This window comes from Molothrus ater, chromosome 3 (genome assembly GCF_012460135.2).
Source record: "Molothrus ater isolate BHLD 08-10-18 breed brown headed cowbird chromosome 3, BPBGC_Mater_1.1, whole genome shotgun sequence".
In the NCBI taxonomy this organism is placed as follows: Eukaryota; Metazoa; Chordata; class Aves; order Passeriformes; family Icteridae; genus Molothrus; species Molothrus ater.
Window position 1 is genome coordinate 86,970,987 of NC_050480.2, and position 20,876 is coordinate 86,991,862.

The 20,876-nt window shown below is 35.9% G+C and overlaps 1 protein-coding gene across 1 annotated transcript in view; it reads left to right on the plus strand.

The window, feature by feature from the left end:
- MCPH1 (microcephalin 1) overlaps positions 1-19,558 on the plus strand; it is a 129,606-nt gene extending 110,048 nt beyond the window's left edge. Inside the window, exons 13-14 of the mRNA XM_036379714.2 lie at positions 17,221-17,458; positions 19,303-19,558. Coding sequence (XP_036235607.1) covers positions 17,221-17,458; positions 19,303-19,358 — 294 coding nt within the window. The 3' untranslated portion in view covers positions 19,359-19,558. The remainder of the gene's footprint in view (positions 1-17,220; positions 17,459-19,302) is intronic.
- Positions 19,559-20,876: the final 1,318 nt, after the last annotated feature.

Sequence of the window (20,876 nt, forward strand, 5' to 3'; positions counted from 1 at the left end):
TAGCTTGTCTTCTCAGGCACTTTCATAAGTGTGTCTAAGGTACAGTCTTAACTGCAGAATTCTGTCCTCCAAAACAGAGGCTGAAGTAATTCACAGTTAATATGAAGAAAATACTCTATGAATGTGTGCCAGATTTTGTCCTGCTAGTCTTAGTTTCCCTGATATAAGTATTTTAATAGCCTCCTTTGATTTCTAACTCCCATACTTTTGCTCCAACCACACAAACACAAAAAAAAAAAATTTAAATGTATTCATAAGATAGTTATCAAAATTCTACCATCAGCTGATTTACTTTGAAATTATGATTTTGACTTACTGTGCTTGTGAGTATATGGGTTTTATATATTAATATACTTCTCTACTTGTTCTTACTGTTTTGTGTTTTATTATGTGTTGATGATACAAGGTCTTCTGTTGTAGACCTTGGAGGTTTTCTCAAAGACAAGAAGTTCCACTGTCATGTTTTTCTATCGATGATTTATGTCTTGTGTATTGAAGTTATTTATCACAAGTATTTAAAAGATGGTCTAAATTCATAATTTTTTAAAAGTATTATTTAATATTTGCCTGAAGTTGGTCCCAGAGGCTGCAATCAAAAAAGAGCCTTGCTTTGCTAGTCAGTAAATTACTATTACAAAGGTAATATTTCTTCATTATTTTCTACTAAACATGAAAGCAGACTTTGTATTTCATTACATTGTACAAATCCAAAACCAAGGATAGTGTCTGCACCAGGGACCTTTTGATCTTCAGAAGAATATTTCTGTCCCTTTTTTTCCCCAATCTGACTGAAAGGTCACACTTTACCCATATTTCGTTCTACCAGATTTATTTGTGGCCTTGAGGCTTTATCAAATGCATTTCAAGCAGGAAATTCTGGCAGTGATTCACATGAGAGGCTTTTACCTGTGGAGATGAGGCAGCCTGATTCTGCTCACCTTCAATAGTCTTTGCTGCATGTCATGCCTACTTTTAAATCTATTATAGAATAGAGAGAGAAGTCTAACAGCAGTATGTTTGCCTGAGGGACAGGAATTTTATGGGTAGTCTGAATTGGGTGGAATTTTGTTGGTTCTTTTAACAGTAACTATTCATTAGCATCTATGTTTTAAATTGAACATATGAGGACCATCCAGGGAAAAAGTATAAAAATTCTGTTTAGTACTAACTTTCTAAAATCAAAGAAAATACACATTTAAGAATTAGCTTTAAGGTATCCTCACTAACATGTTAAGACTGAAAAACTTGTCCCAAAATTTTAGTGATCTACCAAAAGTTTTGCCTAGCCTCAGAGATTCCTGCCTGAATCAAGGTACATTTTAAGTGCCTTGAAACAGCTGCAGTTTCAATACAAAGCAAGGCCAAACTCTACAGATTTTATTGAGTATTATTACTGAAGTTCTGGGTTTAGTCTAACATGAAGGAGGTAGAGAACTATGCATTAATTAAGTTTTGCACTAAACTTTACTATGTGGAACTATATAGTTGAGTTGATTATGGCTTAGAAGAGAAACTGTAAAATATGAATGGCATAAATAATTGAAAGATCTGTTTGTCCCATCCCATTGGGTTTTTGGTTTGGCTAAGCTCACATTTATGAAACTAAAGATGTGCTTCTTGAAGCAGTACCATAGTGTGATCCCATAATTATTATTATTATTATTATTATTCTCTGTGATGTGGATTGGGCTGGTTGTTGCTTACTCATGTAGGAGATGCTGAAGGACACGTAGTGGTTCATCCGATATTAAAAGCAGGTAATATTTTTTCTTGGGTTTTTTGCTTCAGGTTTGTTTGTTGGTTTTGGGTTGTTGTTGGGGATTTGTTTGCTTGTGGTTTTTTTTTCCTAAAAGTTCATAGAATCATGAAATGGTTTGATTGGAAGAGGTCTTAAGGATCATCAAGCTGCAACCCCCTCCACCATGTACAGGGACACCTTCCTACACTAGACCAGGCTGCTCAAAGTCCCATCTAGTCTGGCCTTGGACACTTCCAGGGATACATCCACAGCTTTGGACAACCTGTTCCAGTGCTTGACCACCTCACAGTAAAGAATTTCTTCCTAATATCTAATCTAAGCCTACTCTCCATCTTAAGGCCGTTCTGCTTGTCCTGTCACTACATACCCTTGTAAAAAGTCTCTCTCCAGCCCTCTCATAGCCCCTTTAAAGTACTGGAAGGTTGTTCTAGGGTCTTCCAGGAGTTTTCTCTTCTTCCAAGCTGAACAATCCCAACTTTCTCAGCCTGTCTTCATAGAAGAGGCACTCCAGCCCTCTGGTCACCTTTGTGATCTCCTCTGGACTCGCTCCAAGAGTTCCATGCCCTTCTTATGCTGAGAACCCCAGAGCTGGATGCAGCTCTCCAGGTGGAGTCTCAAGAGTGCAGAGCGGAGGGACAGAATCCCCTGCCTTGCCCTCCTGGTCACACTGCTTCTGATGCAGCCCAGGATATGTTTGTCTCTCTGGGCTGTGAGTGCACACTGCCATCCAATCTCCTGTTGTGTGCTTTCCCCAAGAGCATCTCACCACTGCTGTAGGGCTGCTGGCTTCTTCTCAACAGCACTGCCAAGTCATTCTCCTTTTTGATGAGATCATTCCTCAAACATAGGGTTTTTCCAGGATTAACTGCACTATTTCTATTTTCATGCTACACTCAGAGGGTGTTGCAGACATTGTAGTGGTTATTTTTTCATCAGGAGTTTTCGGCATCCTCTACTGGCTTTAGCCATTTACAGTGGATGTTTTTTCTACTGCATTCCAGATTTGTCTAGAACACAACCCCAAGCATCTGACTGGGGTTTTAGCTTCATTTGCTGGAAGCCTTTGGTTTATAAGACAAAGAGGTAGTGCTCTCCATAAAGATACAATGTGCACACGGACTTATCCAAAATGACATTTGTTTGATTAATCATAACTCCTACTATAGTATCCTTTTAAGTTTGGGCTTCTGCCTGGGTGAAGCAGCACTTCCAATTCTGTGGTTAAATAAATTTAGGAAAGAAACAACATATGTTGTAATATATAGGCTGTATTGTACTTAAGCAGACAGTTACATTAGGCTGTGTTTTCAGGTCTGGTATTTACCTTTTCATGGGAATTTGTCTTTCTCATGGTTAATTGCAAATAAAGTAGACAGAGGTCAAAATGTGAAAATTATGGAAAGATGACATTGGAAAGGATTCTTATTGCTCTTATCTTATAGATCATGCTGATGACAACACAGGAACATTTCCACTTTAAAAAGGTTCAAACGTTATGTTAAAGAATAGTATATTTAAAGTATTATGATGTTCTAAAAATATTTTTAATTAGTTTACACAGGTGGTATTACATTTGTATGGCATTAGAGGAATTATTACCTTTAATAGCTTTCACAAGACACTATTAGTGGAAACCCTGCTACCCAGGTTTTATCTCAGAGAACTGCATGCCATAATTAAGCGCACTTAAAAAGCCAAATTAAACTGAATGAACAAGTAACCAGTAAGGATGTTCTTTTGAGCATTCATTCTTACCATGATGAATGATGCTTGTTTTTCTCTTCTCTTTAATTAGAATGTTTCTACATTTGCCAAAGAAAATGTTGGAATGAGGACAAAAACTGAAATTATAGGAACAGGGTTTGATGTAATAGCTTATTTGTAAAGGAAACACAACTTGTTTGGTATTTTATTGAAACAGGAAGTTCAGAACCTCAGTACACACAAGCACAACAAATTCTCAGGTGCTAGTTGAGTCATCTGTTGTTGGAAGTAGCCTCATAGAAGGCTTCCCCTTGATTTAGTTTTAATCTTCAATTAACAAAGGGAAGGAAATTACATACAGATTTCATTTTAGATTATGTGCAAAGCTCTCTGTTGCTTTTTAGCTGTCACCCTGCATGCTTTGTGACTGTATCATGCTGGCACTACCAAAGTGTGCCTCAGTGAATATATCCAGCTTTTAATGAACATAAAAAACCTGATGTATTCCTTTTATTTATAAAATAATATAAAACTTGCCTAGTCAAAGTATTTTGATTTTTCCTTCTCTATCCATCTCATACCTGATTTCAGCTTTATTTCAAACTGGAGAGGTAATCAGCTATGATAAATTGTAATTGATTAAACTACTGTTTTAAGTTTAGTATGGAATTACTTAATTTTTAACTGTCATATTTGTTTGTAATATATAGCAGAGAATGTTATATAACATTCTCTGTTCCATAGCAGAGAAGACATGACAATGCCATGTAGTTTTGTTTAGCTGTGAAATCATTAAAAACCACTTTGGAGTTTATGTGTGTATCTTCTCAGAAGAAGACTTAGCCTTCCCCTCCCTTCTAAGTCTGTAGGACACTGGCCTCTCTTTAATAAGAAGGATTTATTGAATTCCCTCCAAATCCCATCATTACTCTTTCTCTGTTTAACCCCAGGAGTATTAGAGTGTTGTGCAGTGAGTCCTTGCCTCCATTAACAGTCTGAGCAATGATGGCTTTATGGCTCTCCCAGTATCAGTCCACAGCATAAGGACAAATGCATTGCACCTTAAACAGACACTTAAAAAAATATTCCATGGGTAGCATTAGAACTACCATGCTAGCTCCTCAATTTTAAATTTAATAGAATTTTAAAATAAAATATACACATGATCCAGTGAGTGTGAAGGACATTTTTAAAATTTTTCTCTCATGCAGGACTAGCTAGATTATATTCTTTTTCTTCATTCTCTTAGTGTATATATGTTAATATAGTAGGTGTGCAAGCAAACAGTTACCTTCATGAGAGTTTGCATTATTATAGGACTAAAGTTGTATTCCTGATAAACCCACCTTATTCCCATGGATTTTGGTGGGAATTATGGACTGGGCCAGAGCCAGGTATGATAAATATTTATTTACATACATTTACTAGAAAACTAGTGTGCAGGAGAGAAGCACTGAGCATTTGTATTTTATCTAAGCATTGAGCATTATTGAGCATTTGCATTTTATCTAAGATATCCAGCTGTGTGACTAGAAAATAACTACTGGTTTTCCTTGAAGACCGTGACTGTTGTGCTTCAGGGTATTTATCTTGCATTTAAGCTCAAATCCCAGTTGCTCATATTTTATGGACAGTACTTGCTGAGTATCCTTTGGTTTTCAAATTGGAACTGCTTGCATATGCAATGACAGCCTCTTGAAAAGGCTTTCTGCTTTCACTAAAGCAAAAGCACTTCAGGTAAAATCCAGATAGACTAGAAAGTGGTAGACACTCGATACTGCACCATTCTTAGACAAAGAACAGCAGGGATATAGGAAAGGAACTCAGAAAGGAGGACAGGGTCAGGAGTTTGACCCTACAAACTTTGCCCAGCTAGCATGAGAAGTCACTGAAAGTCCACTACCATAATAAGTCTGCCTAGTTCTCCGTATTTAACTGCGTCACAACTGGCAAGCTGAAATTTAAAACAAACCCGAATTCCATATGAATTTACAAGAATATTTCCTTTTTTTTTTTTAAGGTTTTTAGAACATCACCATTAGATTTTCAGTAAACTTGTGGACTTTCTTGTGAATTGATTTTAGATTGCCACTTCAGATTAGCACTTCAATAGCTTCACCTTTAGTGTCACGCTTTTATTTTATCTTCATTAAGACAGTTCCTGCAAGAGCAAATGCAAATATCAAATAAGTCAAATTATTATTGTTCCATTATCTTTGTCACTGAAAAAAGTTAAATCAGAAATAAGTAATAAAAAAGGGGAAAAAAGCAGAAATGTTAAAATGTCAAAATCCCAAATGCATCTGAAATCCTAATCAGGAATAAGATTGTATTCCAAATAAGGTTTATGTTTCAAGCTTCTTATTTGCAGCAATAACATGTTAGACTTCTGTTTTCCTCCAGCATTTGATCAGGTTACTGAGACAGTGTCTGCTCTGCCTCCTGTAGACTCTTGAGAAGAAAACAGTGGGGTGATCTGCTGCAAATGAGTTTGGTGTATTAGCTCACAAGTTCATAAATGTCAATTCCTTAAACAGGTACTGGAAATGGTTACTTTTAGAAAAGCATCATTTGTTACCATGCACAGCTTATGACTGTGGTTTGTGAATTCATTTTTTTCATTTTATTAAAACAAATCCTTTTCAAATGCTTATCCTTAACTTGAGAAATAAGAGCAAAGACAATAAATTTAGTGTCAGGTGCTCAGCCATTACCCTACCAACTATCATAGCTTTACACTTACTCTGTATTCACAACATAAATATTTCTCCCTCAATTATACAGAAGATAGTCCCAGCTTCCTGTCACAATATAGTCAAAGTTCTTATATTATTGTCATGCTAAAAAGTACAATCATTTATTAAAATAATTTTCAAATAGAAATAGTTTGTCATGTCTTTTGTTTAGCACCTATGAAAAAAGTGGTCCTCTCCAAAAAACATTTCTTGAGTAATGATAATTTTAAAACATAATTGATAAAAACCACCTGGTCAAATATTTGAACAAGTAGGGTTTTTTTTTGCTCTGTGTGTGCCGGCAACTCCACTTGCTACTTTTAATGCTGGAGGATTAAATGTCTCTGCTTTCCATTCTTCCTATGGGATCTTCCAATTTGTGACATAGATTAAGTGAAGAGGAGATGTTATTACACATAAAGTATTCCTGCCAGGGAGTACTACTTAGGGAAGTTATAGAGGTAATCATGATAGCAGTTCTTTTGGGAGTTTCTGAAAGCAGCCCAAATCAGGTCAAGTTTTGCAGTGGGCAACATTCCACAGCAGTTGCACCATGTGTGATGCCAGGTAATCTGTTTGAGTGGGCTCATTTTTGTGATTCTCAGACAATTTTAAAGATTTTTGCTGTTGAATTTTGATGTAATTTCAACTGACCCTTTAGTTCATATTTTAAAAACCAAGAATTCCTTGCTAATTATCATTGTAGTGCATGTGTTTCCCTGTAAATAGAGAGTTTGCATGGGACTTCTGAATGCAGCTCTCCAGGTTTCTGTTGTGCTTAGTCATTATGATGCATCTTTTTTATACAATTTAAGAAAAAAAATCTTTTAATTATACATCACATTTTTGTTAATATTTTGTTTGGTATGTTGTAATATAATGTGTGCTAAACAGAAACATTTTGCAGTTGTTTTGATGAGGGAATACTTTAGGCTGTCCTACTTAGTTTTTCCTCTGTTGATACAAAAGAAATTAAAATAAGAAAGCAACTTTAAAAAAATCTAATTTGCTGATGCCTAAGTTTTTAAAGCCAAGTCCTTTTTTATTTGTTTCTCTGCAGCATATCAAAAAAGATTGAGAAGTCAATCCTCAGAAATTTGAAGGAAAACGAACTCACTGTGTTCAAGCTTTGACATATTTCATAAAGCTGTTGAAAACCTAAACATGAAAGCCAGATTTATGAGCTTTTTTAAAGTTATTTGTAGATTCCCAAGACGATTGTGTTCCCATCACTTACTGTAGCCTCTAAAACTCAAATGACGCTTAAAAATATTCATGTTTGGCACACACTGAGTGACTGCTGGGCGTTGCAATAGCATTCAGCTAAAACTGAAGAGTAGAGAGAATTCTGAAGAAGTATTCTGTCTTCTTGTAAAACAATTCAGTCTGATGAGACACAGCAAAAGGACTCACATTTTCATATTTTAAAGATAAAACTGGCAATTATTTTAAATGTTAAGATTGCATTTATTATGGGTTCATACAACTGTTTGGGGAATGAGCCATTTGGGAACATCTGTGTAACCCCTCACATTTGCCAGGCTTTTCCTTTCAACAAGATTGCTCACTTTGTTATTACTGGAATAGAAAACTCTTTTATTTATCAAAGTATTATTCATCTGCACATTGCCAGGTATAGCAAATCTGTTGACAGCACTGGATTTATCATTTACTGTTAAAGGCAAATGGAAGGATTCCCCACTTCCCTAAGCCAACAAAACAAATGTCATTCTTGAAACTCACTGCACAATATCCTGTGCTGATTAAAAAAAAAATAAAAAATTAGACTGTCCAAAATGATCCAATAGCTGAAAAGCCTAAGGTAGTTGTAATGACCTTATAATTTTGAATTTTTTTCTTTAATGCAAATACTGGGCTTCCATGCCTTGTGTCTTCATCATGTGTAGTATTTAACCATGGGGAGTATCAAGTTGCTCTCCATTAAGTGCAGCACGTTATTAGCTCATGGAATTTCTGTTTCAGTGTGGTCTTTCAGTACTGAAATATAGTTATCTGGAAATGTATTCTTTCAGTCTGTGAAAATGCAAGTGTTTACTCTCATATGATTAAACATTGCTATTTACTTCATTAATACTTCATTCCTAAAGCTACTCTGCTGAAATTAATAACATACTGGTCTCATGCACTGGTCTTCTTAAAACAAAAACCCGACAAACAATTTGCCTTATGTGGGTTGGGAGATTTCGGTAAGCCTCAAGGAGACCTTATATGAAATATGGGTAAATGGTTGCAATATGAGGGAATAAATGCCAAAGTGCAACTAATCTTCCTCCTTCTGTTGCTGTATAAGAATGAACTATGAGATACTAATATGGGCAAGTTGCAGCTGTTAAAAGACAGCCTACATTTAGCTGAGGTCATTATTTTTGTGCAGTTAATAAATCCATTTTAAAGAAGCATCCCATACCTATATCACTACCCTATTACATCTGCCAGAAGTGACTCCATGCTCTCTGGTGCCTGTGTCTAGGAGTCAGTGATCCAGGCAACGGGAAAGGGATCTGCAGAGTGTGTGAGGAGTGAATGATGAGAGCACCATGCACACCACACACACTTCGGGCTCTGGGCTCATTCCAGCCTGCCCCCTGAACTGAGCCCATCTTCTGAGTGTATTCCATCCAAATGGAGTACAGTGTGTCCCGATGGGTGCTCCACAGTGGGAACTAAAAGTACGCTCTGTGAGAATGACTAACAGATTCATTTCAAAATTGCATTAAACTAGACCGGTAAAAATGTAAGTATCTTTTCGCCAAAGGTCCTGTGAGGATAGATCCATCAAGAATAGATCTTTGTCAGCTATGAGGAAAAACAGGTCCATCTATATAATACATAACTTTTAAAGTCATGGCTGCTTGTCTAAATCAAATTATTTGGAGGTTAAGATTTTCTTGGTTTGCATATGGTCTCAACTACCTTTGTTCATCTGTCAGTTGAATTAAGGGAAGAAACTTTCTGTTCTTATTTTGCTTGCTTTGTGTTTTTGGGACTTATGGACTTGCATGCATCTACAAACTGTGTTAGATGGAGAGTCCTACCAATAATACTAGATATAAAATGGTAGATTCAACATTGCTTACTTAGATCTCCTGCACAGAAGATCCATAAATGATCACATGAGCTCTCTGTCATAAACATAATGAAGCCACCACACCAGCACATGTGGGAACCATTGGCATAAAATGTACAACTGTTCCATCCATATACTGTATTTGTTATCTAGGCTTTTGCTAAGCTACCAGGCTATAAAGTCCGATTAATCATGACCTAAAGTTAGTAGAACTGGAGATTTACTTTGTCAGTTCTTTAATTACTAATCTGTCTTCATCTCACCTCATGAGTTTTCTCACTTTCACCCTTGCAAATTTCCTCCCTCCCACCATCCCGCAGAACGGGGAAGCAAGCAGCTCTGTGGTGCTTAGGTGCCACCAGGGCTAAGCTACAACAGACTGGAATTAACCTTGAGAGATAGAAGAAATGGTCAGAAGTAAGTATGATGGAGTTCAGTAAAGACAACTGCAAAGGCAGAGAAATAATCACCTGCAGAGTGACAATGCAATAGTTCTGCCCAAAGAGCAACTCAACATTTTAGAGGATTTGAACCAATATATGTAACCTCTGTCATACTCCAATAAAAGAGGCAGGCATTCAAGGATGTGTTAACAGGAATGCTAAGCATAAAACACATGAATTGTTTGCAGTGTGCAGAGAGCAGTGGTGGGGCCTGAGCTGCAATACCATGTCTAGTTTTGGGCACTGCACTTCAGGAAAGATGTGGGATCCATTGGCAAAAATCCAGGGGAGAGTAACAAAACTATCAGAGGTCTACAAAATATGACCCCAGTGCAAAGACTGAAAGAACTGTGTTTGTTTAGTCTAGAGACAGCTGAGTGGAGACATGATAACTGCCTTCAAATATTTAAAGGTTGTTGCAAAGAGGAAAAGAAGAAATTGTTCTCCATGTCCCTTGGCACTAGGACAAGAAATAATGGGCTGAAAATGCATCAGAGGCAATTTAGGTTATATAATTAAGGAAAGCTTTCTAACTGTGAGAGAAGATAAGCATTGGACTAGGATGTGTATGGAGGTGGAAAATATCTATCTTCAAATTTTACAGGGATTCTTGGGGACTTGTCACATGTAGTACATGTAACCCTCATGGTATGCCAGTGGTGCAGGGCTCAGAGGTGTGTGTGCCACACTCATACACCACTTTGGCATGGGGCATGAAACAGGGCTGCTTTACTGATATTCTGGTGAAGAAAACCCTTCCCAATTATAATTTGCAGAATTTTGATTTAAATTTGCAATTGCAATTTGCATTCTTACCACTGCCTGGAAGTCACTTGAGTTCTCTTGAAATAAGATTAAATGGAAGAAGGACAAGTTTTGAGGTATTTCAGAAGAAAAGTTTAAATTTCTAGTCCTAAAAAATCATTTCTTAGTTAGCTAATTTGTAATTAAAGGACTTTTTAATTTTAAAAATACTTAGTTTGTGTTGAAACCAAATGCAAATATATTTATTTCAGAATATTTTTGAAATTCTAAGCAAGTAGTTAAAGTGACCCTATCTTACAATCTTATCAGAGTGTTTTTAAATTTTATATATATTGATAATACAGCTCCTTGATTTGCAAGTCATGGTTATTCTCAAAAGGGAAAAGACAATGTTTTACCCTGATTTGTTTTTTATTAATCTATGGTTGATTACATTGAATTATGTAGTTTTCAAAAATAGTACTATCTCTGGAAAACAAGGAAATTAAACTAAAAATAAGTTATTTTTTCTTTTCCTGCAAAAATTTGCTATGCCGGAAAAAAATGGTTCAGACATCTTCCAGTATAATTTTGAATATCCGCCAAACAGTAGATTTATTTGCCAACATTTTCATACAGTATTCCCACTGGACTCAGTCTTTCAGAGTATAAATTGGTGAAATTAACTTTTCTTATCAGTCTGTGAGATTTGAGAGAAGCACGGTTGTCTGCCAAAACGCAGTAGAAAGAAACAATATCAGCTGAATTGTCTGGATTGAAGTGTTCTTGCTTTTGCCCTTGCCTTGGCCAGGAAACTCTTATGTGAAGGAGTCTCAGAGGAGGGGAAGAAACTGTTTTGAATAACTTTCAGATAATACAGTTTTAACTGTATGCCATTTCTCCTTTTATTTTCCTTTTTATTTTCCAAGACCAGACATTGAAACTTTCTTTTTTCTAGACCGAATTTTCTACTCTATCTTCTTCCACCTCCAGCTCTTCCAGCTCAGAGCACTGGGTTTTCTCCTGCAGAAACATATGGCCTGTTTGCCTGTACACAATCTCCATGTATGTCTGTGTGTGTGTGTGTGTGTGTGTGTGTGCTGGGGGGCTGATGTAGCCTTATCAAGCATTCAAAATGTTCTCAGTTCTGACTGTCTGAAGTCTTGACAGACAGGGAGCTTCTGTTTCAGCCAAAGGATATCAATAACCAATGAGAAAGCATTGTTTCAATAAACAGTAAGAGATAAAGATGCCATATTTGTAATTAATTTATATTGCATGAATGTTGCAAGTTGAGTTTTGCCCTGAGAATGAAAAACATCATTAGCAATGTCATGTCCAAGAGCGGAATGAGGTTCTGGGTGCTGTTGAGATGAAAGGATGGCAGTACATCCAGAACCATTGGGGTCCTGCATCAGTGTTGTGCTCCATTAACTGACACAGCATTCTTAAAAGCTGAGGATCTATTTTTTTGTCAAACTGCTTGCTGAAGGAAGTTGTTTCCAGGTCCTAACATGCTTTTCTCATGCCAGACATCACCAATTTATTTATCTAGTGCAGCATTTCAATGTAATTTTTTTCAGCTTTTAGTGAATACTATTTGAATTTTAGTATTCCAAACATGTTAAAAAAACTCAGACAAGTGCTAAAATAATTTTAAAAACCCAACAAACGAAAATGATAAGCTTTTAATTTAAGTTAAAAATGTATGGCACATGTTTTTCCTACAAAAATAGAGCTGCTATTTGATTAGTTGCTTCTATCCTATTAAACTCGATATTTAGAAAGATGAAAAAGAAAGCATTTCTTCTTTGTCTTGCAGCAGTACTGCATTGTTAACATGAATCACTCCTTGATCCCTGTAGGGTCCTGCAGATTCTGCAAATTCCTCACTGCAGGATAACTGTACTTTCAGAAGTCTGCACACTGCAATATTCTCCTTTTCATCAGAAGCAGGCTGATGGTTCACTTGTGTGGATGTAAGCCCTTGATCTCTATGTATGGGGGGCTCCACATATGTGTTTTTCTTTTAAATTTTTACCAAAAGACAGTCTGAAAATGCATATCACCATGCAAGTTTAATGATTCCTAACAGGAATATAATTTTGATTTTGTTCCTCACAAGGGCTTCATAAAGAATTATAGCAACTGAAAATGTAAACATTACTTAGACAGTATATTGATCCATACTGAAATAATGTGAATATAAAAAGCTTAGAGCTTAATGTTTCCCCAGCAACATCAGTAAACTATATTATATTAATATGCTATTTATTTGTCTTTTATTTTTAAATTTTTACATTATCAAAGCATAAAGCTTGTGGGGTTTGGTGTTCATCCATTTTGTAGGGGTTTTGTCATTTAATATTTGCAGAATAGTGAACTAATCCTTAACACTTCAACAGTCAGTTCTCTTTTTACTGAAAATAAACAATAAATAAATTTTGATCATCAATTTCAAATGAACTAATACTTAGTCTTTGGATAGATATAAACCATGAAAGATACAATCTTCTCTCTTAAAACTTGGGTCTGCAATTTTATTTTTTGCTGTTTGTATTTAGTAGAATATATTAATTATTTTTGCAAGCAACAATCACCAAGATATGACAGCTTTCCATGTTCTCATAAATACTATATTAATTGCTTGAATATTAATTATAAAATAGATCATAAGGGTTTTTTTCAATTTATTAATGTTTAGTCAATAATTGAAATTAAGAATGAAGATTAATAATACTTACATTGATTGTACAGTGCATGCACAAATTTTCAGACATATGTAATCATCAAATATGGCTACATTATGTATATTTTTAAGTATACAGTACTCCACATTATCAATTCTAGGCTACAAATACCATTTTTATTAATTTTAATAAATCATAACCATACTCTTAATTTCATTTTTGTGAAATATTATGATTCTAATAATAAATAATAAATAAATAATAAATAATAATAATAATAATAAATATAATAATAAATAATAAAATTATTATTCTAATAATATTATTCTAATATTCAGACTGCACATTTCTTCATGTGCTATTTTCTGAAAATTGGACACTGAAAATTGAGTGCTATAGATAGGAAATTATCAGTTTCATCGCTTAAAAATTTCAATGTGCTTTCAAAATATTTATTTTCTTACATATTCCATGAATTCAGGTATTATTCAGAGATAATACCTTTGTAGCACTTGATAGCTGTCTCCTATGGAGTTTGTGGAGTTTTGTGTTGGTTCTGGCACCTTGCCCAGCAGGAGGTATTCTCATACAGTCCTAGACAAAACTACGAAGTTTAGGAGTTTTTATATTATGTGCTCTTTTGGCTTGGGGGAATTGAAAATGAGTCACAGGTGGGACAATAGTTGGTGAAGTTTTTTTGTGATTTTTTTACTTTATAGCAAAGAAAGACTTTATTTATTTGTAATACATTCTCCTTAAGTTTTACTGCTGTCAGCAGTATTTTTTTTTCCATTGAAAACTTAGGTTCAAACAAACAACTACATTAATGGTACATTTATGAGAAAAGTATGCATGTAAAAGGTGTCTTCCTGCCATTCATCCAGCTAGTGAAAGGATGTGGTTTATGGTTAGAGTCTTTACCAAAAAGATTAAATAGATGGGTCAATAACACTTTGTTTTAGTGTTCATCTGCTAAAGAATACTATTGGAAATGAAAATCAGTGCTGTCTAATAGGCACTAACACAACTGTAACCATAACTACTGACTTATAGGTCCACAATTTGTGAAAATAGTTCTTTTTGGGATCTGATATTTTCCCAGGCTTGGTCTCTGCTAGAAGAATTATTTATTTATTTGTATAAGTTTGTATGAAATGGGTATGGTTTCAAAGGACTGGGAGCACCCCTGGAGCGCTGCAAAGGCTTTGATGTTGTGAAGGCAGCTGAGTCAATTCAGGGGTAAGAGCTTGATTGTGCCCTCTGGTCCCCCTGCCAAAGCCTGTGTGGTCAGCTGGCTGCCCTTCAGCAGCTGGCCAGCAGTGCAGCTTCCAGGCCAGTGGGCCAGCAGGCAAAGTCAACCTTCCAACCTTCCAGACTCCTCTCTGAGCTCTGAATGTAAACGCTGGGGGTTTTTGCCTGTGTGGGGATCCAGTGTGCTTGAGCAAATCCAGGCACAGCTGATTGGGAATGTGGTGGTGCTGCTCCAGACAAAGGAAATGCAGAGGTGACAGTCCATGTTGAACCCTTCCTTTGATGCTGCCACTGGCATGTGCTGTGTTCTTAGCCTGTCCTCCTCTCAAATGCACTGGTAATGAACCCTGATGGAATTGTAAGCGCAGTTTAAGAAAACCTGCTCTATAGCACAGCAGCATTTCCCTTCTCTGGGTGCTCCTACTATGTACTGAATGCATAAATAAAGCATGCTAATTGTGCACATGAGCTGAGGTGAGTGCTGTTAGGTCATTAAAATTTGGGTTTCCTGATTTTATGATTAGCTATGTACACATTTGCTTTAATATTAATTTCATCCAACAGTTGTTTCTATAGGATGATGTATCATACAATGCCATACAATGGCAGCAAATAAATCCTTTCAGGGGAAATTTTTTAGGAAGCAGGAATACAATTAGCCCTTTTAAATAATATTCTCTAAAATATGCAGAAAATAGATTGCAACAATTTATATTTGTTATCTTCCATCTAACACAAGTCCTACTGCCTTCTTAAGATAAAAACTTACCGATTCTAATAATTTTTATCTTTAAAATCTTAGATTTTCAGGTTGGCAAAACCAGTGTGACTTTTTTCTTTTTTAGTTAAATCTAATCTATTGTAGATAAATTAGCACTATACTCTCTTTGGAATTGTGTTTTTTCTATCAGCTGCATCTGATTTGTGCCAATAATTCCAAAGAGCTGTGTATCAGATGAACTAAGATGGCATTGCATTTGTCATGAGGCTGTTAAGAGGTTGATACAAAGAGATTGTTATTTTTCACTATAGTGTGTACTTTAATTTGTTGAAGTGCTTACAACAAGCACTTTCATAGTTTCACAATAGCATAGTTTTTAAATGAAGATTAATGATTGCAATCCTAGTAATACCAAAATCACACTGCTCTGTACATCACAGATTGCAAAGTGGCTTATGTTCCTGACCTAGTCTCCTTTTAAGACAGTGATCATGGCCTCTAAGCCTCACAAGACCCATCACAAACGGTACTCTTAGAGAATCCCAAATCAGATACCATGTGTTAAAACAGTACAATTATTAATTTTCTGGTTTTGTTGACACCAAGATGCCCAGCAGACAGGCACTCCTAGAAGAGTGTTCTGCTCAGATGGAGGTAGGCAATACTCCACTGAGTCCAAATCCAGAGTGCAAGGCATCAGGTGCAGGAAGGGCCATCGGATATATTAAGTAAGTTTGGGTCCTCCAAAGTCTGCAATATAACTGCAACAGTACTGTGATCAACAAAATTACTTAGCAGATATGAGACAGGATTAGGTGTGCTATGCCATTCCTAAACCTAAGTTTACAAAGGAATAGAAAATATAGGGTATTTCTTATCTTGTGATTGAGACTTTTTGGTCTGGTTCATCCATAGCAGTCACTGTCCTTATACCTTAGTGAATTCAGAAAGCAAAGAATCAACCTAATTTTATTCTCAGGAGAGCAACCAAGAAATTAACAACCTAAGAAAGCTGAATTATTTATTGATGGCAGAGATCTCAAAATTCAGGTTGACATGGATTGACATGTCCCAGAAGAGCAGAGGCCAGTGACACAGAGCCACTGAGCTGAAGCCTCAAGTTACCATGGGTTTCAGGCTTTGCAGAATCTTCGTCCAGCTCATTGATCAGAAGTGCTAAGGCAATTCACTTGGACTTTTATCTGTGAACATGCCATGGAGCCATTTGGCTTTACAAACCCCTGCAAATCAGGTGGAGATTCTTACATTGGCTGCACGTTTGCCAAGCACATACATTATCACATAAGATTCTTAAGTGCCTATAGCTTCCCAGCATGTTTGTGTGTTGAGTGGAAGGAATCCACTCCACAGCTAATTTTTTCCACTGTTCCAGTTACACCTTCTCACGTGATACAGTTTCATATTCAGATGTCTCATAAACCAGATATATGAAAAATGACCTTGCCTCCATGCTCATGTTGTCATCTGTATAAAAAATTCCAAGCATCACATAATATGAAACATTTCTTTTTGTTCCCATCTTGCAATTAACTCCAGTCTCATTATAAATTTTCCAAACTTTGATAAGCAATACAAAATCAGAGCTGTTACCTGCATTGCTCTGGCAGGTCAATGGCAGCCTCACACTAAGAAATACAACCTTTTTTAAAAATTTTGGCATGAAAATTTTATTTTGCATATCTTGGTGTTTATGCTTGCTATATGCACTGCTTTTATGCATATTACAGCTAAAGGAAATGGCTTTAATTGCTGCAACACTGTTCTGCCAGGTATATAATGAGAATAAAATTTGCCTTATATAGATCAAGCAGGTTTTTGCTATAATGATCAAATGTTACAAGCTGCACAGCATTCTCAGAGAACTTCTTTTGGTTTGGGAATTGTATTGATCAAGTAGAGCAAATTCTTCATATATTTTTACCCAAGAATTTCTGATACACTTGAAAAAGTAAAGTTCATACTAATATATTTCTTTCTCTTTTTTTCTGAATTATGAAAAACAAGGTTTAGTTTTACTTTGAGTGGAAATGTAACACACTAATTTTCTTGTTTCCTCAAATACAGATCTGCAGGCTTCAGCGTCATCTATCCACAGGAAAATACCAGCAGAATCTCTTTTCAAACCAGCCTGTCATGTTTGTATCTCCTACCAGTCAGCCACCCTGCAAAAAGCTAATTGAACTTATACAGCTGGCAGGAGGGAAAATATGTAAAGCCTTACGTCAGGCGAAAATCTGTATAGGAAAAAAACCAGGAAAGAAGTACAAGGAAATAATGTCTCTATCAGAAAAATGGATATTAGGTAAGACACCAAATTTCAACTTATATAAAATACTGCAGAATATGTATTTAAAAAGTTATCAAAAGTATTTCACTAAACTGAGGTTATGAAGGGAAGGAAATGGAACCAACTGCTACAGCTAGATTTTCAGGAAAGTTGTCTCTATGGTGAGATCTTTCTCTTACAACTAAGAGGGCTTTATGATGGTCCTGGTACTCACCATTTTAATTTTTCCTAGAACAAATATCATTCAAATATCTTCAAATGTATCTTTTGAATGATGGTTTCACTTAGAACAAACTAAATTATGGGAAAATGCTTACATGAGAATTGCTTTCTAAAACAGCATGTATTTCAACTTTAGATGTGGTTTTAACTGGTATAAATTGGCACAGTAACACTGAAATATAGTGACTGGCACTCTCTGATAAATTTTCCTGAATGCTGTGTTGTATGAAAGACAATTTTTGCAGTCTCCATTTTACTTGCAAAAAGTTTCTTTTTAACACCTGCTGTTAAGTTTCTGAGGTCTTAGTCTATCATTTTTCCAACTCATTTGCCACCCATTCTGAGAGACTCTAGTTTCAGCAAGAGTATTTCCCAAAAAGGGATCTTGTTTAGAAAAAAAAGCTCTAATTTATGTCATATGCTCTGTCAAACTTCTCTAGAAAGTGTCTCACTCATACCCTAGCAATAAATGCACCACAGGAGTTGATGTTATATGAGAGTAGCCAAGCAAGTCCTAATCTCTTGACCTTAAACACTGTCAGATCATAATGACTTAAAACCTGAATGAAAATACCATTAAAGAAGAAAGGAAAAGTGAGCCATAAGGGAAAAATTATCATCTAAATGCACATTTTATGTCATATTTACTTAAAGTATAAGATAAAATTGTGAAGATTGACAAGGGAGACATAAGAAGGTGGCATTATTTCTTGTACCTTTCTCCAGTTTCTCCAGGAAGACTTAGAGAGCAAGTGTGAAAAAAAAAGTGAGCAGGTAATGAAACCAGAGGTTTATGCAGGACTAAAAATAAGAGTAAATTGAACACAAAAGTTTCCAATAGTAGTGTTCCAGATGGACAAATGCAATGATCTAAAGCAGTGTGTGATTCATGTGTCCCACTCTTCTACTGGTCTCATGGGGGTCTGCCTTATCCCAGATCTCATGAGCTCCCTGCAGCTGCACAAGCCACCTTCAGCCCATCAGTGGACTGAAGGAATTGCATAGCCAGCTGCTAACAAAAAGGACTCTAAATTTTTGTGCCATTTACAGATTTCTCAGTTCATTTTTGCAGTCTGATTTCTAATCTCTACATCCTGCTCATGAGGCATGGTCACACTCCAGTTAATGGGTTTTAATTCGTTTTGATGAATCATCCAATCTCAGAAAAAAGTATTTCTATATGATGCTTTAAAGGAATTCTACAGAGTTTTGAAGCTCTGCCCCTTTCTCAGCAACTGCGTGCATAATAGTATGAACAGTGTCACCTATAAATTGCTGTCTTAAATAAATAAATCAGATCTGAAGGTGTTTCTAGTCTTCACACTCAGCTGTTGCAATCCAATTGGTTTGTGGCTATCTGCTCTCTGCTATTAGTACTAGCTGCCAATTAATTCACTCGAGGTTGACTGGAACAAAAAGCACATAGCTCAGTAATGCAGCACCCTTTTAAAACTTAAGTAAATGCTAAGTGCTTGCACTATTATCATTTGACTGTTCACATTTATTTTCTCTCTGTGGGTTCTGAGCTCCACCAAACTGCTTTATACCAGAAACTGCTCTGAAGTACATTGTTGCTTTATCATCTGTTTCTTTTGCATTTATTTTTAATAATCCTGGGGTTTTTTAATTTATTTTAGATTCAATCACTCAGTATACAATATGTCCTATGGAAAACTACATTTTTCAGATGTGACCTAACTCAAGAGTTTCCATATAGTTGTAAGGAAACACGCCTAACTTGGATTCAACAAAGAAATAAGCTGTGAAGGAAATTCCAAAGAAAATGCAAGTCACAGACTTATAAATACAAAGGAACAATTTCTATATTCTTAATATTTGTGCAAGTGTTCATGTTGTGAAATTTTTAAGTTTTGAAATAAAGTATTTCCCTAATAAAAATCATCTTTCTTTTGTTTATTTGTTGAAGACCTTTGGAACTAAAAGCTGAAGGAATCACTATTCAGTGGGAGGGAGTGGAATTTTCTAGTCTTCAAGCAAGGTTGGTCATGTTGCAGTGCAGCTAAAAGATGCACACTCAGCGTGGGTGAGTGTGCCTGAGCTGGGTCTGGTGCAGTTGGCAGGAGCTGTGATCCCAGCCAGATGCTGGGAACCCTGTTGGCTTTTCTAGCCCAAGTGCCTCTGCACACACCTGAAGGGCCATGGTGCCACATCTCCATGATCATTGCTAGGTACATTTCTTTGGTAAAAGGATAAGGTTGCCCATGGTGCTCAACTCACACCTGCTGGTGTAAACTTGCACTTCTAAACTGAGGTTTCAAAAGGAAGTGAAAGTCTGTAATTATGCTCAGATGTGTAGTTAAGGTACTGTTTTATTTCAATGCCTTTAATTGAATCTCAAAATGTGTTTACCTTACACCTAGGCTGAAACCACAGTTACTGACTGAGTTAAATGCATTTAGACAGTACATCTTTCAAATGCTAAAATCTGTTGAAAGGGAACATGCTATGAAATCCTTTAGGTATGCTTGCAAAATGTATGCAAATGTCTTACATGTTAAATTCCTCTTTAATCTGTAGATTTGTTTTTAGCAGGTACAAAGTGAGGTTTATATGTAAAGTATGTTGCATAGCACCTGTTGATCTATAAATGTACAAGCTCCTTTAAAGATTTCCAAGTACCAAATAAGTACCATACATCAAAATGATGTAGCATGACAGAGAGTAATGTTATCAAGTAATTTAAAGGCAGCTCATAACTCACACCTTCCAAACTCAATGTTCCCCTCAGAGTTCCCTCAGCATAAGAAAATGCAAACTCTGTATAAAAAATATTATTTTGAGTTAATATTATGAAAAATCAAAATACAATAATTGATTTTAATGTTATTTTTACATTGCCATTCTATTGCATTGTTCCAATTCTTGGGCTTTTGAAGAGATTTGAATATAAAATTCGTGTAAACAAGGATTATACAATCTTTTTCTTCAAAACAAGTTCAGTAGTATCTGTGGTGACAGGCTGTTTCAGGTACAAATTGCATTTGTATAGTTGCTCTGTAAAATGTTAAATATACTTATAATGGAAAAGCTTCACATTATGATTCTTCTATGGAAAATTAAACTGATTTTGTTTTTTGAAATGCTAAGCACCTGTAACTCAAAAGGTTAAGACCTCATTTTCAAGTGTTACTTAGCTGATTTGGTATGTAAACTATAAAATCTAATTTGCTGAGGTCTTTTCCTTGCTTAG